General features: G+C 32.9%; 2 protein-coding genes across 2 annotated transcripts; one reads left to right on the forward strand and one right to left on the reverse strand.

The window, feature by feature from the left end:
- Nucleotides 1-2925: 2925 nt before the first annotated feature.
- On the reverse strand, nt 2926-3463 carry LOC129233717 (uncharacterized; the record flags this gene model as incomplete). The annotated part of the gene is made up of 1 exon (XM_054867695.1): nt 2926-3463. A coding segment is annotated over exon 1 (538 nt), but the record flags the coding sequence as incomplete, so codon positions are not given.
- A 932-nt stretch (nt 3464-4395) lies between these two features.
- LOC129233718 (baculoviral IAP repeat-containing protein 5-like) lies at nt 4396-27582 on the forward strand. The gene is made up of 4 exons (XM_054867696.1): nt 4396-4640; nt 7423-7532; nt 15188-15305; nt 26608-27582. Exons 1-4 carry the CDS (start codon nt 4518-4520, stop codon nt 26710-26712), a joined length of 456 nt encoding a protein of 151 aa, XP_054723671.1. The 5' UTR covers nt 4396-4517; the 3' UTR covers nt 26713-27582.

Consider the following 27582-nt stretch of genomic DNA (forward strand, 5'->3'; position numbering starts at 1 on the left):
TATCAAATAAATAATTTAAAAAAATCAATGAAATTACGAAAAAGTGAAAAAATAAAAAAAAAGGAAAGAGAGTTGAGATGAGGGGGGGGAGCAAACCTGATTTTTATTATTTCTTTGTAAAAAAAGATGATCTTAATTACAGCTAGCGATGTCGACATATAAAGCGAAATAGGGGTGATATCAGAATAGTCAACCAAATGATGACAGCACGATGTCACTTACGATATCGTCACAATGACGCTTACGTTATCGTTACAATGACGCATAAACGATATAGGGAGATATCGGAACTATGGGCAAAACGACGACGACACAATGACGCTTACGTTATCGTTACAATGACGCATAAACGATATAGGGAGATATCGGAACTATGGGCAAAACGATGACGACACAACGACGCTTCCGTTATCGTTGTAATATCGAATACGATATTGTTACGATAGCGCACGCTCTGTCGGATTAGACATCGTTTTATATCGTGACCCGATGACGCAGCGATATAGTATTGGTAAATTTTACGATATCGTCGTACGTTATGTGCTACTAGGGCTATTACTAACAAAAACTGACCAATTTTCCTGACGTTTTATCCACCAAAGAGCAACACTTGAATCCGACCAAAGTGAGATTTTAAAATTCGGAAAATCGAGTGCTTTTAGTACAGAATTCAAAAGTCTGGCACCTATGCAGCAAGCCATGAGCTCTAACCAAGGAATACTCAGTGGTTTTAGTGGAGCTACTCTAGATTTAGCCCTAACCAGATATATTTTTACTTCATTTTCCACTATTGATCGAACGTAGACGCACGCCGCGTAAGCTCCTTTAGAAGCATCCACAAATACATGCAGTTCAGTTGTAGAATTGGTTATCATGTATTGTGGCAAAGTTACATTTTTTAGCAATGAAATTTCCTTAAACCATTTCAAAAATGTATTTACAATATCAGGGGGTAGTTCTAAATCCCAGGAATGTTTTAATTTCCAAGCATCTTGCAGTATCAGTTTAGGAAGCAATGTAGTAGGGCTTAATAAGCCGATGGGATCAAAAATCTTTTGCACTGTTGATAAAATTAAACGCTTTGTAATTTTTGTGTCACATGTCAATGCTTCTATATTTATATTACACCTTAGAGTGTCATTATCCAAATTCCATAAAATTCCTAATACAGACGTTTCCCCTGAATGTTTAGTAACATTTTCACAAACTACATTGCTTTCAAACCCTCGCAAGTTAAAACATCCCTTTGACATAATAAGTTGCGATTGTTCGATGAACTTTGCTTCTTCTTCGGTATTATGAACCCCTGTTACACAATTGTCCACAAAGAAAGAACATTTCAACTTCTGTGCAATCTCATTATATTCAGGAGGACTATTTTCCAAGAGATGAGCAATAGAAATATTCAACAAAAAAGGGCTCGACGTTACGCCGAACACGGCCCTGCAGTGCCTGTAAATCAGCGGACCTTCATCACAAGGATAAAAAAATCGAAGAAAATCCCTGTGTTCAGGAGCAATAGATAACATCAAAAATGCCTTTTCAATGTCTGCACTTAGCCCTATGGGATACAACCTGAATCTATCAATAATATCTGGTATTAGTTCAATGAGGTTCATTCCTTTAAACAAGCATTCATTCAAAGAAGGCTTACCTCTCTGGGATGCTGAAGCATCAAAAACAGGCCGAACTTTTGTGGTCTTACTATTTTTTTTATAACAGATCTATGTGGTAGATAGTGGCACTTATTCTCTAATTCCGAATCTGGCACGCGCTCAATAATATTCAAGTTTTCCCATTCTTTGAATACATTTTGGTAATCCTCAAGAAAATTATTACATTTTGACTTACTAATCATTTTTTCGTGCCTTTTCCAGGCTAAATCCTTATTATCTGGTAAGCTCGAAAAATAATCATGCTTCCAAGGAAGCTCTACTTCATATCTTCCACAAGGAAGAATTTTCAATTTATCCTCAAATTCAGCTAAATGTTCTCCTATGCATGCTTTCTTATTAACATTGCAAGTGGGATCTGTTATTCCTATACTTTCAAGTTCCCACAATTCATTCAAAGGAATATTTTTAACATGCATCGATAATGTTTTGAAAACATTATCTTTCTCATTAGTGTTTTGCTTACCCATAACAGTCCACCCAAGCTTCATTTCTACGGCAGTAAGGCCGGAGTCTAAATCTACTGAACGTCCCGTCAGCAATTTTCCTAAAACATCTGCCCCTATTAAAAGATCAATTTCTTTCATTTTACAAAGGGAATCAGAAACTTCAATATTCTTTTCCTTTAATTCATTCAAAATATAAGGATTGCTAACTTTTGGTATAAAACTACAAATTTTCCTTTCAGAAAGAGCTTCAAAACTACAAGCAAAAGACCCTTTCAAACCCCTCACTTCAACAGTGAATATCTTATGCCGTTTTGGGTTCGTTTCCCTCCCCCCAAATAACGAGTGAATCACTGTTTCTTCACGAAGTGGAGTTGCTTTCAGCTCAGACAAAACTTTCTGACTTACATAACTACTTTGACTACCAGAATCTGCCAAAGCCCGAATTATTTTTTCTCGATTATTACATTCAATCCTAACACACAGAGTTTGCAAAAATACAGTTTGAGTTTTATCAAAGTTAGAGAGAGAATTTTCAGACTTAGAAACTACATCTTTAGACTCACAACTTTTGTCTTCTAGCTTTGGACACATTACACAAAAATGCGGTTCCCCACAACCATTGCATTTTAACTCTCTTTTTACATTACAATATTTACTAATATGATTTGAATTAAAACATATAAAACAAACGCCCTTTTTTAACAATATTTTTTGTTTTTCATTTACAGTCATCTTTTTTGCAATGAAACATCTTTTACTTGGATGACTTTTTCCACAAAAAATACAACTTTCAAATCGCTTACCCTTTTTCTCAGTACTTACTAACGCTGCAGCTGTCGCTAGGTCGCTTTCCTTCTCAGTTGTGGGCTCTCGTTTGCGCAAATTTGAGTTCGTGCCGAAGCCAGTTCTTGCGAGGCGAACCATTTCTTCTCCATTGACTTCTTGGCGAAGAAAGTTCATTAACTGCTCTAAAGTGCGACAGTTCTTATCTTCGGTTAAATCATGGTTACGGCTTCTTTCCCATGTTACTAAAATTTCTTCCGGCAGACAGCTCTCAACCAAAGGTGTCAAGAAATCTCCATACTTCTCTTTGGTCCGTCCAAGAGTTTCCAACGCACGAAGTTTTCCTTCCAATTCGTCATAGAGGGATGGAAGATCAGCCTTCCCCCGTCCTGTGGCAGCATTTTTCATAACTAGTCTCAATAAATCTCGAACATACACTTGCACCAGTAGATCATCACGGCCAAATCTTTCCTTTAACTGCTGTATTGCTCTACTATAATTTTCTCCGGTAGCAGGAAAACTCAGCACTAATCTTTCTGCCTTCGAACCAGGTTCCATCGATTGAATTAAATACTGCATTTTATCTTCATTATCAATGCCCTTGTCCTCATGAATTTTCTTGAATTGGCTCCAAAAATTTAAAAATTCTCTTGCTTCGCCGTTAAACTTTTTAAGTTCTATCGTCGGAAGCTTAAAGTTGCGCTTACTAATGTTACCATTACGCTGAACATTTTCAAATTTTAAATCAAGCAGAGAGCAAATTTGAATAAACTTGTCCCGATAATTTTCTGCTTCTTCACAATCTTCATAATAAGCCTCCTCGGCATTTTTATCTTTCAACAACAGCTCAGATATTATGCTCTGACAATCATCTAGCCGCTTGAATTTGTCAGAAATCTGATTTCTTAAAATTAAAAGTTCATCCGAACCAGTAATTTCCTTCAAAAGTTCAGCTTCAATTTTTTTCATACTGAGGGTAAAAGACGCCCTCAGTCCTTTTCTCTGAGCTTTCAATGTAGTTAAATCCATCTTCTTATACAAGTTCCAAGCACCCGTCCTGTCACGGACGCCAAAGTTATGTTGAATACAAACTCAAATTCTAACAGTGAGTTATTTTATCAGGACTGCATTAAATCAATGCGTGGTGCTAGAATCGAAGAAGTTCACCTTTTCTTCATAAAAAAAGACATTTATTTTGCTATAACTACCAGAAAACTACAGAGCCAAAACATTTGTGCATTACAGCACCATTTTTAAACTCCAACTGATTTTAATTTTATTTTTCAGTGTTCTAACGATTTCTCGTGCACACATCTATCATTCAATTGGACCTCTCTTCACTTCAGTTTCTAACACTAATAATAAGTTTCGTTTCTATCATATTTACCGTTCCATCTATAGTTATTTTCCATTCCCAATTTTGTATTTTACTAGGATCATTGGCAACATTACAAAGTCACACCCCCATTGGCTGCATGTGTATCGTTGTTTTCAAAATTTATTTTGATCAGAGAGAATTTGACTAAATTTTCGCCGAGCTGAGCCGAACAATTGATGGTTTACGAAAAGTAATAAATCACTAAAGAATTTTGTTTTAAATTTTAGGAATACAATGCACATCATATCGGATTTGGGCTTTTCAGCTGCAATAGAAGAGATGTATACAGAATCGGCTCGTTTGAGTTCGTTCAAAAACTGGCCTTTTAACGACGATTCCAATTGTTCAGCAGCGAAGGTATGAATTTTAAAAATATTTTTCACTGATTTACTTTGTGCAAACACTTTTGTTCCCGATAGTGTTTCATTTTCGTAGTGATTCGGAGCCACTGAATTAATTTTTTTTTTTCATGTGTACATGACAGCTTGTTTGTGTTTTCATTTTCATTTTACTTTGTGCCTCGCCTGATTCTTCTACATGTGTGGACGGGGAAGCTGAATTCTGCAATCAGCAACTTGATTTTTTTCTAAACAAAACTTAAAGCGCATAATCAATTCTTGGACCTAGGGCTGAATTTGAGTGGGAGCTGAGCGCCTGTACTGTACTCAATTTTGTTAGTTTTTATATATTAGATGGAACTCTGGCCTATTTATGCGTGAAAAATGATTCTGGTGATAAGTGTTCCCACATTTCCTTTAAATATCAAGCCCTACTATCCTGCTCTCTCCCCTCCCCTACAAAAAAAAAAAAAAATTAATTTTAATTCTTAAATTTGGAATTCAAATTATGTTTTTCGCAATCACGAGTTGCGACAGGACCCTACTCATTGGTTACTACTCTACTCACTTGTTTCTAGACACGGCTCCTGTCGCTCCAAGTCTACCCTCCTGTTGAACGGAGACGTGTGTATTAGTTGTGTATGTGTAGGCTTTTGTGTGTGTATAGACCTGTGTGTATGCACATTGGCGTGTGTGTATGTGTGTGAGTGCGTATGTGTATGAGCGTGCGTGTGTCTAGGACATGGACGCCACCGACCAGGAGCGGCTAACGGAGGACGGAGCCGCGCCTGCAGGTGACGGTGGTGGTTGAAAAAGGCACGGAACATCAAAGACGATCAAATGAGAACAATAAGCAATCGTGATTGCTCAAAAAGGTAATTAAAAAACTGCATCTAGAACAGAAAAGAAATCCTACTCCCCCATCTCTCATGTGAAAAGCTATTGTTTGAGGAGAAGTAGAAAAAAAAAGTTTCTAGAAAAAAAGAAAATCCTCCTTCTCCTCTGATGTAAAATAATCATTTTCTTTAACTAAAATACTACTTAAAAACCCTTTAGAAACTGAAAAACAATTCTTTGCAATTTAAAATATTTCGCTAAATAAACACAACAGCCATTGAATTATATTAGGTACAATAACGGTAACCGGGTCGCGCTGGCGTATTTTTTTAAAAACTGCCAAATTTGGCACCCTATGACTCAAGTAAACAAAGTACTACAATGTAAACAAACAAAACCATGGAATGAGAGTTGACCCAAAGAAAAGGGGCGGATCTTCGGATTGCTTAAACTATCACCTTAGTAACTGCAACTGTTTTTCTTTCGCTGTTTGCAACCGTAAAAAAGAAAAATCATTAAAATTATTTTTTTCCTTTTTAACATATTGCAAAATATGGAAAGAAACAAATGATTAAGCCTATTTTTTTTTATAGAACTATATTTTTCTTACTTTGAAATTAAGTTTGCAGAAAATATACAAATGAGAGGTAATGTTTTTCAAGATGTTAGCATAAACGTGGGAATATAAAGCTCAGATCTACAGAGATGAATTTTTGAGACATTAAAAGAAACGTGTTTAGGATTCAATACTAACAATAGCGGAAGGATGGAATTTGACTTTTTTTATTTCTAGTGGAAAACAAATAAGCAAGCTTGTACCAGAAAGCTAAGTATAAAGCATGACAAAAATGCGAAAAAGATTTTAAAATAAAAGTTTGTTGATAATGTTCTTTACGTTCCCATTGCAGTAATATTAAACTCCATTTTTCCTTTAATTTCATACATTTTTTAAATAAAAAAAATATTTAGAAGCGGAAGTGTTGGAAAAGAAATAAAGTATCATGATGTATTTGAACGAAAAGGTTCATGACGTGTATGGTGTTACACTTTTTATCAACATGTGGAACATTGAAATGAAACATAAATTTCTACCAAAATTTCACAACAGTAAAATTTGGATAGAACACAACATTAGTCTGAAATAACCTGAGAAAAAGCCATCAAAAATACTTATTGTTTAATTAAGACTTAAAACGATCTACTAAATAAGTTAAATCATATCAAAAGATCCATTTATATAACATTATCATAACTAAAATTGAAATTCTAACTTACTGAATTAGTTATTACGATAATAAATAAATTTTAAGTTTAAGATAGAACAATAAAACATAAAGAAATAACTTACTGCAAATGCATTCCAAAAAAAAGTATCCAAAAGGCATAAATAACTAATTTTTAATTCTAAAACTTAAAAAAGCTAAAAGTGACAAACATTTTGTGATGTAAAATTTCATAAAATGTTTTGAAGATCTAAAAATTGAAAAAGCACAGTATATTGCCAATTTTCAGAAAAAAAAAACCTTTGAGAAAATTAAAAATATTGTTCTATGGAATTAAAAAAAAAATATTGGACAAATAAATTACAATTTTGTAAAGGTGAATTCTGAAATGGTTGATTGGCCAAACAAATAGCAAATTAGCTTTGGTGTAAGGTTACCAAAATTGCTCCGTCGCCAAGGTAAGGTAGGGGGTTGCCAGAATGAAATATTTATCTCTGCGACCCAGTTACCGTAATTCTACCTGTATTAACAGTAGTAGCTTTCGAATGTAAAATAATCCTGCAACTCTGTTTATCACCTAACAACCACTACCCTAACCCAGCCAATTAGTGAGTGAAGTTTGATTAGCGTTCTGATCTTCTCCAGAAAACGTGTAAACAATAATCTCCCAGCAACAAAAGAAAAAGTTTATAATCATATGTTTTCCTCCTATCCACTTAAAAAAAAATATTTCTTTTTTAGATGGCTGAAGCAGGATTCTACCATTGTCCGACAGCAGAGGAACCAGACGTTGTGCAATGTTATGTCTGCTTTAAAGAATTAGATGGCTGGGAACCAAATGATGATCCCTGGTTTGTAGTTTGAATACTTTGAATTGTATGTTACGTAATTTGTATATTATATACGTAGTAAATTCAAATCAGTTTCAGAGGCGTAGTGTAGGTTTCTGCCACCCAAGGGGCAGGCACTAAATTTGCCGCCCATCTAACATTGTCCTGCTATATGCCCCCCCCCCACACAACAACAAAATTTTACTAAACAAAAACAAGATTTTATTATCTGAAACATGTTTTACAATTTACATTTTAATATAATCTAACATAAACTTCAACAGGAAATAATGTTGATCAAAAAATTCTAATCAACATTTTTTAAAAATAATTGCATTATGAGAGATAATATTTTCTTTAGATAAAAACATTTAAAACATGATCGAAAACTGTATACTGGTAGTATTTCTTGAACCTTTTATTAAAAAGAAGAAGAGAAAAATATGATTATAAATTACCTGATCGATACATTTTTTTTTAGTATTTGAAAAGATTTTTTCTTCTTAACCTAAAATTTTAATTTTCTACTTTTAATCAGCGGAACTTCTTTAACAACACTATCAATATCGATTGTATCAGTTGTTTCTGTAAAATGTTGTATAAAATGTCTTTTTTTTAAATGTCCTCCTGAATCCAAATATGCAGGGTGGGTGCACGGCCTAAGAAACTGAAATTAAAATGAAAAAAACTAGCACTAAGACTCATTAACGTTGCAAATATACACTGCTAGCCTCTTGGGGAGGGGCCCAGCAGATTTAGTTGCAGGAGGTCAAAATTTATAGATGCGGACCAGCAAATATGACCACTGTTTCCCCCTATTACCCACCCTGTTTTGGAGTTCTGGAGATCAACCTCCTCCCCCACCAAATTTTTTCTAAGCCAATATTTTTATTTGGAGTGGAAGGGAGCAGTATACACAGCTACCAACTTGTGCGATTTAACCATAAGATTGTAAGATTTTCTGACGTTTTGTACAATTGTACTATCTTATGGCAGATTTGTACTTTTCAGGTTTTTAGTCTCTCTGGCGCGTTACACATCGCACATGACTCATTCTAGTTTGCTGTTATCACTCGCAGCGATGTGTTTGTTATGAGAATTACACGTGGTGTTCGAAAGTTTGCTATTCATTTAAGAAGGATGAGACAGAGCTGCGTTTTTCTTTATCGGATAACAGCATGGAGAACATTTTAATCTGTTAGAGCTTAAAGAAAAATTATTGTTTTGAACAAGTTTTTGATAGACAATTTGTTGAAAGCTGTGAAGTCAGCAACTTTTCAAAGTTTTAGTTCAAAGAAATAAAAGTTTATTTATTTACTTACTTTTAAATTTAGTTATTTTATTTATTTGTTTATTTATTTATTTATTTATTTATTTTTTTGCTTATAGAAGCACAGATTAAGTAAAGATTAAGATTTGAAAATATTATCATACTTTAAATTTAAATACTTAGCTTTACAATGGTTAAAAAAGCGTAGAAATATAGCCACTGCATACATTGTAAGATTTTTTAATTTGGTATTGTAGAGTATATTAATCGTTAACATTCTTATGGGGGACTATAGAAACGAAAAGTTTAAAAAGATGAGCATTCGTAGCAAGGAGGGACCCTCAAGGTGGTACTCCCCCCCTAAAATATTTAAAAAATCATCAAAACAAATTGTTTTTTCTTTTTTTTCCACAGTTTGTTTTCAATTGTCCTTTTTGATGTACAATCATTTACTCTTCAATGTAAAATCCAAGTATCAGCTTCACTTCTATGAGCCTTATGTCCAAAAAAAGGTCATGTTGAAAAAAAAAAAAAAAACTAAAAATAAATATAAATACATAAATAACTAAAATGAAATAAATATAAATTTTAAAAAATAATAAATCTTGAAGCACTGTTTGTTGCATCACAGATCTTCTGTCACAAACCTTCCCGGATTATGTATATTTATTGAAGTTACGATCACACTGAAGATTACAAATGAAATTAAGTGTGCCTACAATTTAGCATTAATATCTTCTTTATATAAATAAAACACAAAATCTAAATGTATATGTATAAGAAAAATTCAGAATCTGTATGACCGATTGCATTAAAATTTTCAGTTTATCCGGTTTAGTGCTGGGAATAGAAGGTTTATAGAAATTGCGTCCTCGCACGTTGGACTCGTCGTTGGACGCGGGCTGATGCGTCCTCAAACCTCCTCTGTGTGCCTTCGTTTTTTGGCTCCCTCAAACCTGTGCGGCTTTGTTTACTTTATTTATTTTTGGGGCCCTTGAACCTGTGCCCCTTCATTTTTTCATGCTCTCAAACCTGTGCTTTCATTTATTTTTGCACCTTTAAAACCTTTGCGCCCTTGAACATCAGTTCTTCCGGCCCTTTGGTAGTTAAGGTTAGCACCCTCTTGGGGGACCCAGTCCACTCCTGCCTGCTTGTTGATCTTTGATTTATAATCCTCTTTAACGAGATTGTCCTCTCTCTTCTTGTTTTTCTATGTCAGCGCCAGTGATAATGGTCCTCATGCATGTCAGTATCCAGTATTTCGTGCTCGTGCCTCAACGAGAACAATTTCCTGAGACAAGTTAGAACTGAAGAGTAAAAAAAAAAACTTTTTGATGTTGATTTAGTGATACATTCTAGCAAAGCGCCATCTTAATTTAAAAAAAAAAAAGCTTTTCGATGTTAAAGTAGTGTTACAGAATTTACAGCCCCTAGCAAAGTGCCGCCTAAGGGGAGCGCCCCCTTTGACCCCCCCCCCCCTCGTACGCTACACCATTGATCAGTTTTGTTCAAATTGACTTTATAACCAGATGTTGAGCAAACCTAACCTGTAAGAATTGTAATGCTGGGATAAGGGTTTGCATTGCTTATCCTTCACAATACTGCAAGGTTAGGTTTGTCCCAGCTATATAGGCTGATCCTAGTCATTTTATTAGTCCCCAATGAGGATCAATGGCCCTCTTAAAAACTCTCTCATTACACAACCTCTTCCGAAAAGCAGTTCCAAGTGCCCACAGCCTTTATAAAGTAGCAATTTTCCTTAATTTCCGGGCATGTCTGAGATTTGAATAGCTTAAAGCAATGACCCCTTCTCCTGTTCTGTGAAGAAATTTAACCCATTCACATCTTTCATTTTGATGCTGAATCATGTCCCCTCCAACTCTACTTTACTCCAGGGTTTACATATTAAGCCTTTTCCATATTATTCTATTTGACTTTTTAAAACTTTGGTTTTGTAAAATAACTAAACTATTTTTTTAGAAATATAGTTTTTGTTTCAATTTTGCTTTTCTTATAAGCTAAGTTGGTTCAAATTATCACATCGTTACGTAAATTCTATTCCCATTTTCTATATTTATAATGCACCCCAAAGTGGAATACTACTAAACTTGTGACATATGTTGCAGAACAGGTGCCTGAGCTGCAGAACCAGGTAGGCTAAAAGGAAGGACAGCGGGGCGAAAAAGTGACCGGATTATTCCATCGCCACTCGTGGCGCTAGTGTTTCATCTCTCGCAGTTTCCTCGACTGATTTAAAGTTAAAGGAGAATTTCACTTGACCGACCCTAAGTATTCGACAGGGTGGATGCTGGCAGTTAGCTAGTTTGGGGCCATTGATACGAAAAATTTGTTGGAACTCAATAATCCCACGCAGTCATCATGATGGAAACTAATAATCTTCAGCAATCTCATCCTAAAATCACTTTCTTTCTTACATTTGCTCTAGAACTTGGAATTTTTCTATAACCCTGAACCTATTTTCTGGCACCAAATCAATAAGAGCTTTGGTTTCTCCCATGTTCAGTTTTTTCTTGAAATGATGATGAATAATTCAAAAAAAAAAAAAAAAACTTGCTAGGTAATGTGCAAAATTATCAGTTAGAGACAGATCTGCAAAGTCATGAAATAAAATTCGGCTTATCGAAAATAAATAACATACATTCCCATTCAGTTTGATGGAAATAAGTATTCACTCCGCTTAGTCGAACTTTTCGACTCATCGAAGTTCGACTTACAGAAGTTTTACTGTATTTGTAAGAGATAAATTTTAACTTTTGCCACAATAATGTGCACAAATACCTGACAAAACTCCACAGGTAGTACATTTTTTTATTCTTGTGAAGAAAAAAATAGCTTTCTGTAATTGGTCTATTCCGAAAAAAAATATCTATAAAGGAATGAAGAGAGCTGTAATTAACGGTTGGTTTCAAATTTGGCTGTTTTTATGCATTTAGATGCATAAATGTCAACAGAAGCCAAGAAATGCAATTGTGTACAATATAGAATTACGTCAACTATGAAATAAAACATTCTCAGGCAATTTTAATCAGAGAAGTAATTCATTTCTCTGCGCTTGATTTAAGTAAATTTGAAGGGAAAAAAAAGCAAAACAAATAAATATTCTAATGAAAATTATATGTTAAACAGTTTCAATCTTAATTTCAATTAAATTCTCTACATGATTGCGTTCCTGAGTTTTTCTACTACAGTGGAGTTTCCATTATTTAAGTTAAGCATACGTGAAATTTAATAAATAAGAAGCAAAAGGATATGGAAACATAACTAGAAGAAAACAAAATTAGTGATACAAATTCCCAAAAGTTTAGTTGTTCATTGCTACATCCCTTCTGTTTCTTTAAATGAATAATTTTAAAATCAAGTCCTCTCATTTACTCTTAAAATTAAATGTATAGTGCTCAGAAAAATTACAAAAACTGGATCGTAATTTACGGGTTTTATTGGGAGAAAAAGTTTTCAAAAGCCAGCTAAAATCATTTTTAGTTTCATAGCAAATGAACAGAACAGTCATATCAAAAACAATATACAAAATAGAACACAAATTGCACAACACATAACAAGAATGAATGCTCGCTAAAGTGGTAGCAGATCAAGTCAAGTTTTAAAAAGATTGCTTCATAAACACAAATTAAACACATCGAATGTAAAATATGCCACAAACCTAGGGTAGAGTAAAGTAAGAAAAGCAACGTTGAAAAAAGCAAATCGCCAATTACAGCAGACATGTGTTTCAGCGTTACAGGGAACACCTTTTTCAGTGCAAAAAGTAATGAGCTTATGGATGAAAAGACATTTTGTCGGATGTCTTTTCATGAGCTCATTACTTTTTGCATTGAAAAAGGCGTTCCCTGTAACGCCGAAACACATGTCTGCTGTAATTGGTAATTTGCTTTTTTTGACGTTGCTTTTCTGACTTTACTGTTCAGAACAAAGGTATTTATTTATTTTAGAGTAAAGTATTCTATGCTTCTCTGAACAGCTTTCATTGCAAAAGTAGTTTAATATTTCCAAATATACAGGTGATAGTTTTTTAAACACACTTATTTACAATGCTTCGCTACGAGCGAAAAGATATAAACAGTGCAAGAGATGAAACTGTAGCGGCCCCTGGCGGAAGTGGAATTTTGTGGCCAAACTGCTAACATGGAGATTCGTCTCCTTCCTTTTACTCCCTGTGCAGAACGATTCTGTTGAAATGAGAGAGGAAACTCAGACAAATTTTCTGCAGAAATTCTAGATTTCTGTGAAATTTCTGTAGAAAATGTGCCGAAACTGCTGATTTTCTACAAATATCTTCCAACTAAAGGTAAAGTTTTTCAAATTCCGCATATTTCTTTAAATTCGAAAAAGATCTAAAATTCTCGCAAATAATGATATTTCGGCCGAAAGCTCGCGAAAAATGTTGAATTTGATAAGGCATCTGCCGAAACTTTAGATTAATTTTGATTTTAAAGAAATCTGCAAAATTCTACCTTGGGCTGGAAGATATTTGTAGAAAATCTACAGTTTCTGCAGAAATTTCATATTTTAAATCTAAAAAGATTCTGATTTTTCTAGTGCTTTTGGTTCCCCTTTTCTTGATTATTCCCAATCGATCTTAATCACTGCAATTTCCTCCAGAAACGTATGTTTTGGAAACATACCAACATCGAAACACGTCCATCATCGAAAATTGAGTGTCTTGTTTGAGATTTCAATCCTTTTGCATCCTGAAAATATTTCAACTATTTAGAAAGTTATAAAGTAGTTTTATTATATGCTCCCCTAACTCAACTCATTTTATTTATTATTTTAGTAATTTATTTAATAACATTATTTTAATTCCACCTTCATGTCAGAAAAATTAACCAAAAACAACGTGAACTGAATTTTTATACCTTGATTTAAATTTTTATAAAATTTTGTTTCTATTAATTTTAGAAAGCGTATAAAACATTTTTGGAAAATCTCAGTCAGTTTAGGTTCCACATAGCAACAGTAGATTTTTAAAAACTAAAAAAAAAAAATCCTGTATGAAACAGTTCTTGATATAGGGCTCCCCATTTGTGGAAAAGGGCACGTTGGTTGCTTGTGTTTACAATGCTTGAAGCACTTGCAGCACAATTTTAGTCAAATGATTTTACGTTGCAGAATGAAATCAAGTATTCTGCTTTGAGGATAGTGCACTATTATGCAGTGCATATTAAATTTGATTTTAATAATATGCATTTGCAAATTGGCTTGATTTCACATTATTACATAAGTTAATAAAAATTTTTAGTGAATTACTAATACTTAAAATCCAATTTTTTTGTAATCTTTGAAAATATCAAAAACAAGTTTAGTTCTCAGAGTTTTGAATTAAAAAAAAAAAATAAAAATAAATAAAGGATTAAATTTTGAGTTGTAAAATTGCTCTTTTATACTCGTTGATGGAAAGAGTTACGCCGCTTTTTTTCTTTCATTTAAGCTTGATTGTTGAAAATGCATCATTTGACACTTTAAATTAACTTGACACTTTTTTAATTTTTAAAACAACAAGTTCCCTCCCTCTAACGATGTGTTTATTAGGGAGAGAGATTGAGCGAAAATGCCTTCCTTCATTTAATCATTTTTGGAATTCAGATAGTATTATTGTTTTTTTTTGCGGAAAATGCTACCGTGGTGGAAACCCTAGCATATATCGCACTCCTAGTACAACACTGCCACATCTGCAAAAACTGCTCTTCATCAGAAAAATCAATTTTAATGTAATGCGCCATAGCTTAAACACACAATGATAACAAATTGACGCATCTCAAAAAATAAGGTTATTTTTTTTCCCATTTGTGGCTGTCTTGCATTTTAATAGAACTAAAAAAAAAGCTCCAGGACATTGTATATACCTGAAAATGGGCATTTTATGATTTGTGGAAGGGTTTTATTAGGCGTGCGATTAGTATGAATCGTTTCAGCTCTCATTCTTTACTTCTTTTCTTTAGTTTAATATTATTTCATATTTTAATTGTAAACTTAAAATGTTATTGTCCATATGGCAGAGGAGTTACACAATGTGATAATTGCAAGAATATGATGTTCATTAGCTATGGATAAAATTTCTTTATCACAGTAAACATTTTTCCTCTCCTCCTTACATGCCAAAAAATGTTTATGTTTTTGGAATTTGTGCCATTTCTTGTCATGGACAATTGTATTATGTTTTTATCTTACTTAGAAAAAGGTTAAAAAACTATTTAAACATTTAGAGTGAGTATTTGGTCAAGATTTTTTTTTTTTTCTGTTGGTTGGTTTTCAGATTACTTTGAAAATAAAATAGAGGTTACCTTCAAAAATTTTAAACATTGAAAATTCTTATACTAATGATGCTTATCTTATGTAGTGTAGCTTCAAGAATTAATTCTTTTTATAGGGATGAACATTTTTCTCATTCAAAGAATTGCATGTTTGCAAAATTACACAAAGCTCAAAAAGACTTAACAATTTCTGAAATATATGCAATTGAAGCTGAAAGAAAGGCCAATAAAGTTGTAAGTACTTCTTACTTCTATATAAAAAACGACGTAAATTTAGTTTTGTAATTTAAAAAAAAAGTTGGTTTTACCTCTGTTTGTGTGAATTTTGTACAGCAAACGTGCACCCACTGTAAAATATTGCAAGGGGGCGGGGGGCTTGCCCATAGCAAGATCCCCCTAGATAAGGGAGAAATTATCCCTCAAAACACTCCCTTAAGAATTTCAATGCACACCATGACCCCCCCCCCCTCCCCAGGTGGGTACCCCTGTGTACAGTAAAGTAGGTTAATTGCATGTCTTTGTAATTTTAATCAGTTTTGGCATGATTATTAAAATTTCAGTGGAACAAGCTATGGCTTTTGAAAGTTACTGAAAGTTTAAGTCTTAGATGCAAACAAAGAAATTTGTTTCTACGTAAACGATGAAATTGAAGTATTTTAAAGTAAAATCCTGGTATTATTCGGGAGCAAATAGGTGAGAAATTTAATCGGCAACAAGAAGTAAAAGGAAGCTTTTTCTCTTAAAATGATTTGTTCTTGTTGGATGTTACTCCAATTTTTAGCATTAGCTTCATAGAGAGAACATGAAATAAAATAAGAAAGCAGAGCTTGAGCAATCTAAAGAACCTTCAAGACATGTAATTAAATATTCTATTTTGAGTGTGTACTACAACTCAAATTCAAAATAATAGAATATCAGAACTGTTTGAACAAAACTTGTCCCTGAGTCAGTGAGAAAGGAACGCATGCAAATTAAAAAGACTAAAACTCTTTAATTCATGAATGGGTTAATCAATTTAAACAACTTTACAGACATTATTCTAACAATTTATGGATCATTAACACATTGGAAAAATAGATAGATTTTTTATATGTGTCAAATAATTAGAATAATCTATTCATTCAAGGTTAATTTTAAAAAGTAGCGAAAATATTTGCATACCTGTTGCCCTATAGTTTGTCACAAGTATGAAGCTTGGCGCCTGGATAATTTTACGCCCTTTTAAAAGCCTTTTATTGCTCGAAATGGGTCGTCAAGGTGAAAATAGGAAAACGAAGTTACATATTGTATCATTTCTTAAAGTTAGAAAAAAAATATCCAATTCAATTCAAATGAACGTTTTACAATCTATGGTATGTAAGATTTTAAAGGAATATAAAAGGACTGACCAACTAAAAGGTAAAGAAGGTAAAAAACACCTGGCAGAGATGAACCAAAGTTGAAGTAAATTGTACAAAATAATCGTTGAAAAATTCTTCTTACGTCCATAAGTGTTGGACAGAATGTATAGTTACCTAATCCACGTCAACTACACTTGGACGGTTGCATAAACTGCAGTTTCAATTTCGAATCTACGAAGCAAGACCAAAGATAAAGATGAATCAGAAACGTGCACGACTCTCCTGGAGCAAAGAGAAGCTCAAACAGGGGCAACAAGGTTGGAAAAGTATTATATTCTGTGATGAATCTTTTTTTCAAATATTTGTAAACAAAAAAAGGTGTTCGGGTTTGACTTTTAAAAAGTCTTGTGTAAGACGTTCTCTCCACTTTGACACATCCTTCTTGGTTTGTGAGTGCATGAGGGCTGCTGGAATTGGGAAGTTATATGTTTCTTAAAATAAAACAACGTGTGACTTCCCCTGTTTATCAATAATACTGCACGATACTTCATCTGATGCACAGCAGTTACATATTTATTGACACATTTTATCTTTCAACAAGATTCGACTCCTTGTCACATCTCTAAATCGACTCATAGATTTTAAACAGAAAGATGAATTTTGGTATTAAACTGGTCAAGCAACTCTACCAATCTCAGTACGAACAAGAATTTGTGGTACCGTCAAATCTAAAGAATGCGGTTTAAGACCTGGTGCCCTCGAACAAACTTGAGCTTGTTGCCACATTGAAGAGGGTATGGAAACTGTCAGAAACGATTAATGAAAACAGATGGTAGAATCCGTAAGAAAATGGATTAAAGCATTGAATCCGGCAAAAAATAGCGTATTCTAGTATTGATATTGTTTCTTTTGAAAGTGTTTTTCCCCTTTTAATTTAAATATTCTAATTTTTTTGACTCAAAGTAACTCTTCATCACTATAAACTTTTGAATTATTCTATCTAAGATTATTTTTAATTGATTATATTTGAAATGAAATGCACACTTTAAGATCTAAGAAAGGAGGCACGTTCATTTAAATACCTAATTTGCACTTATATTTAGTTAGAATAAACTTTTTTCCAAAAAGTGGGAAGTACAGTTGGTTCTCTGTTTAACGACTTTCAAGGGACCACAAAAAATCGTCCTTAAGTAGAAAGCGTCCTTAAATAGAATGCTTTTAACACTACAGTGGACCATCTGGGACCGTGAAACGTCGTTGTTAAATAGAGAAAGTCATTAAATAGAGCGTCGTTAAACAGAGAGCCAACTGTATTCTATTATTTTGAATTTGGGTTGTATAGCTCAACTACTTTGGTTAGTCAAGATTAATTTTACCAATGGTTGTCCCAATGCTTCATTCAATGGGTTAATAACTCTGACATTACACACATTTAGGAGGACCTTTCAGTTGACATCTATAGTCAATTTTTTCTTTAAATAATATTTCACCTTGAGCATTTCTGAAAATTTTACATTAAGGGCTCTTGATTTTTCAATTTTTTTCTGAAAAGATCTATTCAAAATATTCTTTCATGCCATGGTGAAGGAACCTACTCACCAAAGGTCCTTGGTATAATGAGAAAGATGTTAAAGGCAAAGTAACCTGTAAAGCCCCCTCCCCCCCCCCTAAAGAAGAAAAGAAAGCATCATAACACATGTATTCCAAACACATGTAAACAGCTTTTCTTTCTTGTTTAAAGGCCTGAAGGACAAGGAGCTCTGATTTTTTTTTTTTCAAAAATCCTGTATTATTTCCTCAAAATGATCTCCTGAATCCGAAAATCCAATTCTTTTTCTGCACAAAAAATTCATTAATTTCTTATTAAGCAATTAATTGCCCTAGAAGCACCGCGAGAAGAAACGACCCCTGATTGGCCTGACGTCATTTGTGCCAAAGTACACCACTCCCCTTTCCCCTCGTAATCCGTTTTTCAATGAGAATTTAACGCAGATGCTCTTCTAAATTTCTTTATCTTGTTATGTACATTTAATATTTTGAATACATTTTCGATTTTCAAAGATTATTGTGCAATAGAACAAGGACTCTAGAAATCTGGACTCTAGAAATATGACATCTATAATTTGCAGAAAATAAAACGTTACAAACCAGCATTTTTTTTCAGCTCAAATCAAAGATGCATATAGAAGCTCAGAGGTGTGATTTTTTGATTTATTTTTTAAGTTAGAGCTTAATAAGTCAGGATAGTTATTATAAATGAGAAAATAGAGGCGGATGGGCTGTAGAGTTAATGAGTTCGTGGTTTGACTGCCATCGATGGATCAAATGCTGCGCGCATGTGATCTTGATATTCCCTTTCAATTCAAATACAATGTTTTTAAAGTTAAATTTGAAAATTTATGGCCCTGATTAACTGCAAAATCCCTTTCAATATTGCTGCAAACCCAGAAAAACTTGTAAGCAAATTAAGAAAAACGAAACACGTTATTTCAATACCAAAAACATGTTTGCGAAAAAAAAATATATAGAAAAAGTACATTAGAATATCTGAGATTTGTTTGATGCAAAATGTGATATTTCAATCAGTTCTAGTTCAATTCAACTTCTTCAAAAAAAAAAAAAAAAAAAAAAAAAGAAGCTACAGATTGTTGACGAAGAATATAAGAACAAAAATAAGTACAATACTGTTTCATTTTAAAAATGTTTTTGTAAAAATATGCATTATGATTGGTGTTTTTACAAAGTCTATATTTCCAAGCTTACAGAAAATTTAATTTTTTTTTATTATTCTAATTTACCCTAAGAGCATTTGTTGGAAATATCAATTTTAAAATAATACTAATAACAATAATTTTGAGGTACTATAATTTCTTTAAAACAGTTTTGGCACATGGTTTTTGCTTCTTAAAATTAATGCCATAATAATAAAAAAAAGATACAAATTAATATTTATAAAAATATAAGAAAAGGGCTTAAAAAAGTTATTGTTGAAGTTGTGAGAGGTTCGAAAAATAAGTAACCTTAATGGAACATACGACATATAAACTATAAAAATAATTTCTCATATAAGTCAATGTTTAAGCGAAATTAAGCATGGACAAGTGATTTTTTTTTTTTGCTAATAAAAGAGTAATTAGTTCTTTCCTATTTTTGAGCATGAAAATAAAGAAAAGAAATTGGTAATTCACTTTTCATAACTCTTGAAATAATTTCTATATCAGATGTATGAAATTAATTGAATTTCTGTTCACATTAATATGCTTTCAAAGCAAAATCAATTTTTTGATTCATGTTTATGTGATGCCTCTGTTTGTCTTTAACAAATGTCTCAAGTGACCATTGACCACCTGTAGGTGTGCAATCTCTCAAAATTCCTGGAAAAGGTCATTCCCCTTGAATCTGTACATTCTTCACTTCTCTCGGGGAAATTGGGAGAATTCTCGAAAATGTGAACAATAGTGCAAGCAAGCGCAGGGAATGAATGGAACAGTTCCTTCTGAATATACAGTTAATGTTTTTTTTTTTTTGGAAGTTAAGATGAGGTTTGGAAACTGATAATATTGAACCATGTAATGATTACAAAAAAAAAACATATTTTCGACAGAAAAACAAAAACAAAATTACCAAAATAAATATCGTAACTAAACACAGAATTACCTAAAGCATCCTACTAAGCACATGGACATCGAAGAAAGACTGCGAAGCCAAGCACATACTATGTCACTTCTCAGAGAGTCACGTGACTCCTCGTTTCGGCGGAAAACCAAACTAAACTATTTTTAGTTGTAAATAACTTTTAAAATAATGCTCTGAGATGAGACAAAAAATGTTTTCTGTCATTTTTAGGCCATTCTGATTGTACTAAAATTAAAAACAAAAAATGTCGTTGTTGTCCATTGAAAAGTTTCGAGTCTGACAATCGCAAATGATCCTTTTCATTTGTTGGTGAAGGAAGATTCAGTTATGGAAATGGCATGAGAAATCAAAGATGCGTTAATGCCCTACAAAGAAAAGCAGCAAAAAATGACAAATAGCAGACTCATAACTAGCTTATTTTATAAACAGAAAGTTTATTTATGTGCAGTAAATCAGATATATGTATCAAAATAATTACGCATTCAGTTTATTACACAAGAATGGATTTTTTTTTTTTTTTTTTTTAAATCTCTGGAACCTATCCCCTATTTTGACATTAATATTTATTAAGTCTTAATTTATGAGAATTTTTGTGGAATATAACCCTTGTATGAGAGTCTACTGTAGTAGTTGTTTTGTTATGTATATAACTTTTAATGTGTATATATATATATATATATATATATATATATATATATAATGGTAAGTACCAAAAAAAAAAATTAAAGACATTTAAAAAAAAGGGAGAAAGAATTACACACACACACACACACACACATATATATATATATATATATATATATATATATATATATATATATATATATATATATATATATATATATATATATATATTATATATATATATATATATAAGCAACATGAAATTATAATAGTTAGGCACACGCACTACAAAATCCAAATAATGCATACTTCGAAGCGGCAGCCAAATTTAGAAAAAATAAAAAATGGGGGAGAGAATGTGATGTATATACAAATGCCTGGTGTGGAAATAATCATTTACCACCTGGCAAAGGCAAATTCATGAAAAATATATCAAAAAAAAAATTAAGCAGAAGGCATTTTGTATATTCATTACAAAGGAAAAACAAGAAAGTGAGTGGGGGTTTTGTCCGCTTTGCTGCATCCAAAAGGATAAGTGTAGCAAAGCTTTCAATGGACACACACCATCTCACATCCATGAAAGAGCACTTAATTGTATAGTCTGAATCAAAAGTCAAATCCATATCCATCTGATCTATTTCAGTAAAATTGTCAACGAAAAAATGAGTACACACAATGCCTTCTGTTTATTTATTTATTTATTTATTTATTTTTTTTTTTTTTTGATAATATTTTTTGTGAATTAGTCTTTGCCAGGTGGTAATTGATGATTTCCACACCAGGCATTTGTATATTCATCACATTTTCTCCCTTTTTTTTATCTTTTCTAAATTAGGTTGCCGCTTCAAAGTATGCATTACTTGGATTTTGTAGTGTGTTTGCCTAACTATCCATTTGGTGTTGCTTTGTAGTTCTGGTATTTCATACTTTGAGATTTCCAATGCTGATGAGTTCAATCTCAAACCTTTCTTTTCTTTCTTTGTTTATATATATATATATATATATATATATATATATTTTTTTTTTTTTCAATTTTTTTGTTAGTTACCATTATTATACTTTTGTAATTGCTGCTTTGCACAATTTTAAGTTAAAGTTGTGTTTTTTTTTCCTCTTTGCTACTTTTTTTTTTGTTTTATGTATTGTGTATATATATATATATATATAAATATATAATGGCAAGTAACAAAAAATGGAATTAAAAATTTTAAAGAAATTGGGGGGGGGGTAATAAAAAAATATATATATAAGCAAAGCCAAAGAAAAAGAAAGGCTGCTTTAAGATTGAACTTATCAGCATTGGAAATCTCAAAGTATAAAGTACCAGAACAACAAAGCAACATCAAATGTAGTTAGGCAAAATCCTTTGTGTATTTAAAGTCATCCTCCTTACTCCATGAAGTCTAGTCAAGGTATCCAGCTGGAAATTCTAACAATTGAAATAATATCATTGACTCATCTGTAACAAAATCTTTAAAGATAAGTCAATTCAACTCCACATTGATTTTTAATCCCCGACACCCAAAGGAAGGGGGTTATAAGTTTGAAGCATCTGTGTATCTGTCTGTGGTACTCTAGCACCAAAATGAGTAGACCGACTTTGGGGGGGGGGGGGGGAATTTTGTTCAAAAAAAGAGTTGATCAAGAGTGTTCTTAGCTAGGTTGTGTCTTTAGATGACATTAACTAGGAATATAAATTAAAATCCTCTAAGAAGTTTTTTGCAATTTTTGCAGTGAAAACATATTGTTAAGTGTTCGTGATACAACTTCAAACTCTCTTGAAATAACAACACAGTTCTTGAGAAAACACAGGAGATTTATTTACAGCTATGTACAGGAAGCGTAATTACAACTGCTAAATCAATCATCAGCAATTAAGCAAATATCAACACCGTAAACTCAACGGTTACACACGTATTTACATCCAAATATGCAAAAATACATCTCAAAGGCTTCACAAAACAGAGCTAATACATGCTCTCCAGGCGTATCGCTGACATGATTCACAAGCAAAAACTAACTCGAGACTGACTTCCGCCGGTGGCCGTGGCTATTTATAAATCTCGAAAGAGAAGTTTCCATGAAATTCAAAATGCTTCTCGTATTTACTTTTTGTTCATTGTTGAATCCGATCAATGAAAAATAGGAGGACTGTATACTTTAGTCGAACGTTATGGGGTTGTATGTACATTACAAAAAGCTATTTACAGGTTACGTTACTAAGATAATTTTAAATGCAAAATAATGGAACAAATGCCTAATTTAATCAGATTACAACAAATTAATCACAAAAATAATTACTATTTACTGAATTTGTAACATTGCCCCTTTCCTAAGGACTGCATGTCCCGGGCAGTACAATCCTCAGAAAGGATGCCAAACTTATGTCACAAGTTTACAAATACACGCATTAAAGAAATACTTAATCAGACACAGAAAACACAATAATAACAAGAAATATTACTAAACATTAAAAGCAAAAGTTGTCTACAACTTTTAGATGCAAAATAATAGAACAAACGTCTAATTTAACCAGATTACAACAAATTAGTCACAAAAATAATTTCTATTTACAGAATTTGTAACGATATTTAAAAATTTAGTGCTAAAATAGAGTAATTTTTTCTGCATCTGATAGAACGTGTTTGGAACTTCAATGCTACCATAGAATTTGAATTATATAAAAAAATTTTAAAGCAGATTTTAAATACAGTTCACGCGATTGGTAACGGAATTCACTGTTGGCCAACAAGGAAAGAAAACGTCTATGGCGGGCCTGCGTCTAGGAGACCCCATAGCACCTACAGTCTTGAAATTTTGTACAAAATTACTTTGAGCCCCAGTGGCGTGCACTTGGAGTTTTATTTTTTTATTTTTTTTTATTTTTTTGAATTTGAATTAGTTTTTTTTTTTTTGTAATAAATTTTTTAAGCTCAAATTTTACATAAATTGGCCATTATTGGCTCTTAAAGAAGTGAAAAATTACTTGCACATATTGATATAATATATCGTTGGAAAGGGTACAATTTTCCGCGTTTTACGCAATTTGTTTCAATGCTCTTAATTAAATACGGCGGGAGTTATTTGCGTTTTTAGCTTGAACTTTTTTTAAGGCTTAGCTAAAATTTAGCCCAGGGGTTCCCAACCTGTGGGTCGCAACCCCCAAAGGGGTCGCAAGGGATTTCTTAGGGGATTGCAACATTATCCCTATATTTAAAGATATATTATTGCATAGTTGAAAAATTAAAATACATAGTGCGAAAATAGCATCATTTTAGAGTAGCATCAATACTTGAGCGCAATGGCGAATCCAGGAGAAAGGCTATGGGGCTACAGCAACCCCTCCCCTTTTCATGCCAGAGTACCTGATCTCAGACAATCCTCTAAGATTATTATAAGCTTTGGTTTAGGGAGTTCAATCTCTACAAATTTCTGCGATCGAGTCACGGATACCCTTCCTCTAACATTATCCAAAATCGTCTAAAATTTCGTTTTTGGAACTTCCATTTCGAATAATTTCTGTGAGAGATTCTCTAAGCCCCAACCCTTATCCTGAAAGGTGTCCTGTAGTTGCAATTTTAAAGCTTAATTTTGGAAATAAATTTCCATGCTCATCAACCAATGGCCCAATTTGACTACTTCGAGCTTTCCCAGAATTAGCATAAGCAAAAAACCTTTTAGGAGTTCTGTCAATGTTATCTGCTAGCCTTTGCTCCAATTCCCTTTTCTGAATCCGTACCAAATATTTAAAACAACGTCTTGCCTTACAATACTGGAGCCTGTCAGCACTCTGACCAGTTTCTTTAAACTGACGAAAAGCAGCTTGCTTATAGTTTAGAGCTTCTTTTATCTCCCTGGAGAACCACATGGGCCAAGATTTAGTACTAATTCTTTTTCTCCTAAATGGTACATAATCCCCAACCGTTTTTGCTAGTTTTTCCTTAAATTCCGTCCACTGCAGATCTACGTTGCTACTTTCGAATAATGATGAAAATACCTCTTTTAAACTCTGCCTAAGTGCAACAAAATCAGTGTTTCTGAAATTGGGCACAAACCTAAAAGTAAACTTCAAATTTAATGCAGAACCTAATAGTGTTATGATCACTATCTCCAATATGTTCCTCTACACACAACCCCTGAACAGAACTTCCTACATCACAGAACTAGTATGTTGTGGCCATCACGAAAATTTCTTCTATATCTTTCTTATAATTCTAATGCCTCCCCATGCTTGACGAGGAAGCAATATTCCCAACAAAAACAAAATTACACATGCCAAAACTTGACAACCATACCAATGTCTGAATTATCACAAAAGCAAAGCAAAGAGCAAAAACTGAAAGTTATTTTTAAAGCTTTGCATGAATTAATTACAAATATTTTATTTGTTAACAAACATAAGATGGCAGCAGTTAATATTTTTAAATCATTGAGATAATATTCCCGATCATTTCCATTCAATTAAAATCACCAGACAATAGTCTATTACGATTTATCTTTCTTATGGTTGCATTAATAAAGCTATTTTTATTCTCAAAAAAAAAGAAAGAAAAGGAAAAAAAAAGAGAAAATCAGCACCTCTTGGAGCAACTGGCGCCAAAAGTAAACCAACGCATGTTTACATATGGATTTACATTTATTCCAAATTTCATCCGGAACATAGCATTACTTCTTGAGATATGGCACTCACAATGGAAAAAAAGAACATTCGATCATACCACCCCCTTTTCAACTGTTGACACCAAAATAGATGCTCTTATACCCTCTAAGGGCTACTTGTCGATAAATTTTTGTTTGATTCCGTTCATTATTTCTTGAGATACAGCGGTCACAACTGACAACAAAAAACGTTTTATATCTCAACCCCCGTTCCAGCTATTGACACCAAAATTGAATCAGCACCTGTACCTGTTAGGGGTAACGTATGGACCAAATTTTGTTTGATTCCACCAGTATATTGGGCATGGGTGGAATAGTGGGCATGCATAACTCAAAAAATGTCCCATTGCTCCACCCCCCTTGGAGGAATTCGTGCCAAAAACCAATGAGCACAAGTTCACATAGGGGCACATATGTGAACAAAATTTCGTTCGATTTCAAACGGTAGTTTTTGCTGTAGAGCGGCCACAAAAAACTGGTTCGACACACACACACACACACACAGATTTTCCAGAAATGGGCTCAGCACACCTCAAAACGTTCGAATCCGTCAAAATTCAAAAATTTGCACGAATCCAATACTTTTTTCTATATATTAGATATAGAAGAAAGTAAAAATAGATAGAAAATCACATCCTCTCGAGTTCCCTGAATTACAACTTGATCTAAGAAACAGTCGCCAATTACTGTTAAAAATTCCTCTTCTCTGCTATTTCGGAGGTAGATATTATTCCAACCAATATCCGGAAAATTGAAATCCCCCATTATGATGACGGATCCCTTACTGGACACGTCATTAATATCTAATAATACGATACATCTGTTCATCTTGTCACTGGCTCAAAGTAGGTGGCCTATAAATGTTTCCAAATCTCAATTTTTTGCCCTTATTGCTTATCATTTCCAGCCAAACCATATCAATTCATTTATTTTTTCTATACCAAACTATCTTAGTTTTCATTGTGTTATAAATTGAATGAAATAATTTCTTGACTGATAATACTGTATTTCTGCAGCATAATTCTACAAAACTAATCTGAGGTTGATCAGAATGTGTCTAGTGTCAGAATAATTTTCTTTGATCATAAAGATTAATTTCCTTATAAAATTTCTAATCTTAACTTAATTTTTGTTTTTCCTTTTGAAATATTTTGGAACCTATTTTAAAGAGCAGAAAATTTTTGAGTTGTAAACTTTTGCTTAGTAGAGAAATGCTGCAGTTTTAAAATTCAGTTTTGTTTTTAATAATGAATAAAAATTAATATTTTCTTTTTCAGAAAAAAATCACTGCTTTAAAATGTCAAAAATTTAGATGTCAAATACAAGATTCCGAAAATTTCCTACTTGTACTCAAAGAAGAAATAGGAGGGAAAAAGAAATGAGGTTACTAACTAACTGTTGGTTTATGTATAGAGTTGTGTGTTTGAGTTAACTCATTCCTACTGGAGTAGCTTCTATTTTACTTGGCCCTGTGCCGAAACTTCCTTTTGCTTCAAGATTATGTACATGCACTCAGCCAAGTGCGCCCATATGCCAAATTTTAAAGGAGGGGGAGGGGGGGCTTAGATATTTTCTCCATGGTTTAGCAGGATATTTTACCCATAGAAACCGATTTCAGTACAGATTAGAGTTAATTAAAATTTGACATTTTTAATGACTTATTCATTAATTGCTGGAGAGGAAATGTTTTTAAATTTTTGCGAAGAAAAAAGTACTAAAAGCAAGAAAGTTCAAATTTCAAAGGGGGGCTGAAGCCCCCACTTGCCCCACCCCCATATGGGCACCCTTACACTCAGCAAAATTCATGGAAGTTTTTGGAAGTGTAAAAAGTCTGTCAATTGCAGACCTGTGTGATATTTCCCGTTCATCCACAATTTTGTACTTTTTATATATTTATACTTGAATTATTCCAAAACTAGTTGTTCAACGCATCAAGGAGAGTGGACCATCATAAAATATAAATAAATAAATATTAATCTGAAAATCGAAATGTTAAGTATAAATGTTTGATAAGTTCAACAAAGAATTCTAAATTGTTTTTTCTCTTTTTTTCTTTTCTTTATTTTTCTTTTTATGAGAAAGTTTTAGATTTTCTTTTCTCAAAATGCTAGTTAGAATGTTTCTTCATTCAAGCATAAGTTTTTTTTTCCTCAAAAAATATGTTTTGATTTAAAGTTTAAGTATTTAATATCTCTCTCCTAATGGTAATAGATTTGTATTTGGTGTATTTCAAAGTAATTTGTTTGTGTCAT

Source organism: Uloborus diversus, unplaced genomic scaffold (assembly GCF_026930045.1).
Source record: "Uloborus diversus isolate 005 unplaced genomic scaffold, Udiv.v.3.1 scaffold_650, whole genome shotgun sequence".
NCBI lineage: Eukaryota > Metazoa > Arthropoda > Arachnida > Araneae > Uloboridae > Uloborus > Uloborus diversus.

Coding starts and splice junctions, on each gene's coding strand:
- LOC129233718 (XM_054867696.1), top strand. CDS start 4,518: ATGCACATCATATCGGATTTGGGCTTTTCAGCTGCAATAGAAGAGATG. Junction 4,641..7,422: donor CCAATTGTTCAGCAGCGAAG/GTATGAATTTTA, acceptor TTTCTTTTTTAG/ATGGCTGAAGCAGGATTCTA. Junction 15,306..26,607: donor AAAGAAAGGCCAATAAAGTT/GTAAGTACTTCT, acceptor TTTCTTTTTCAG/AAAAAAATCACTGCTTTAAA.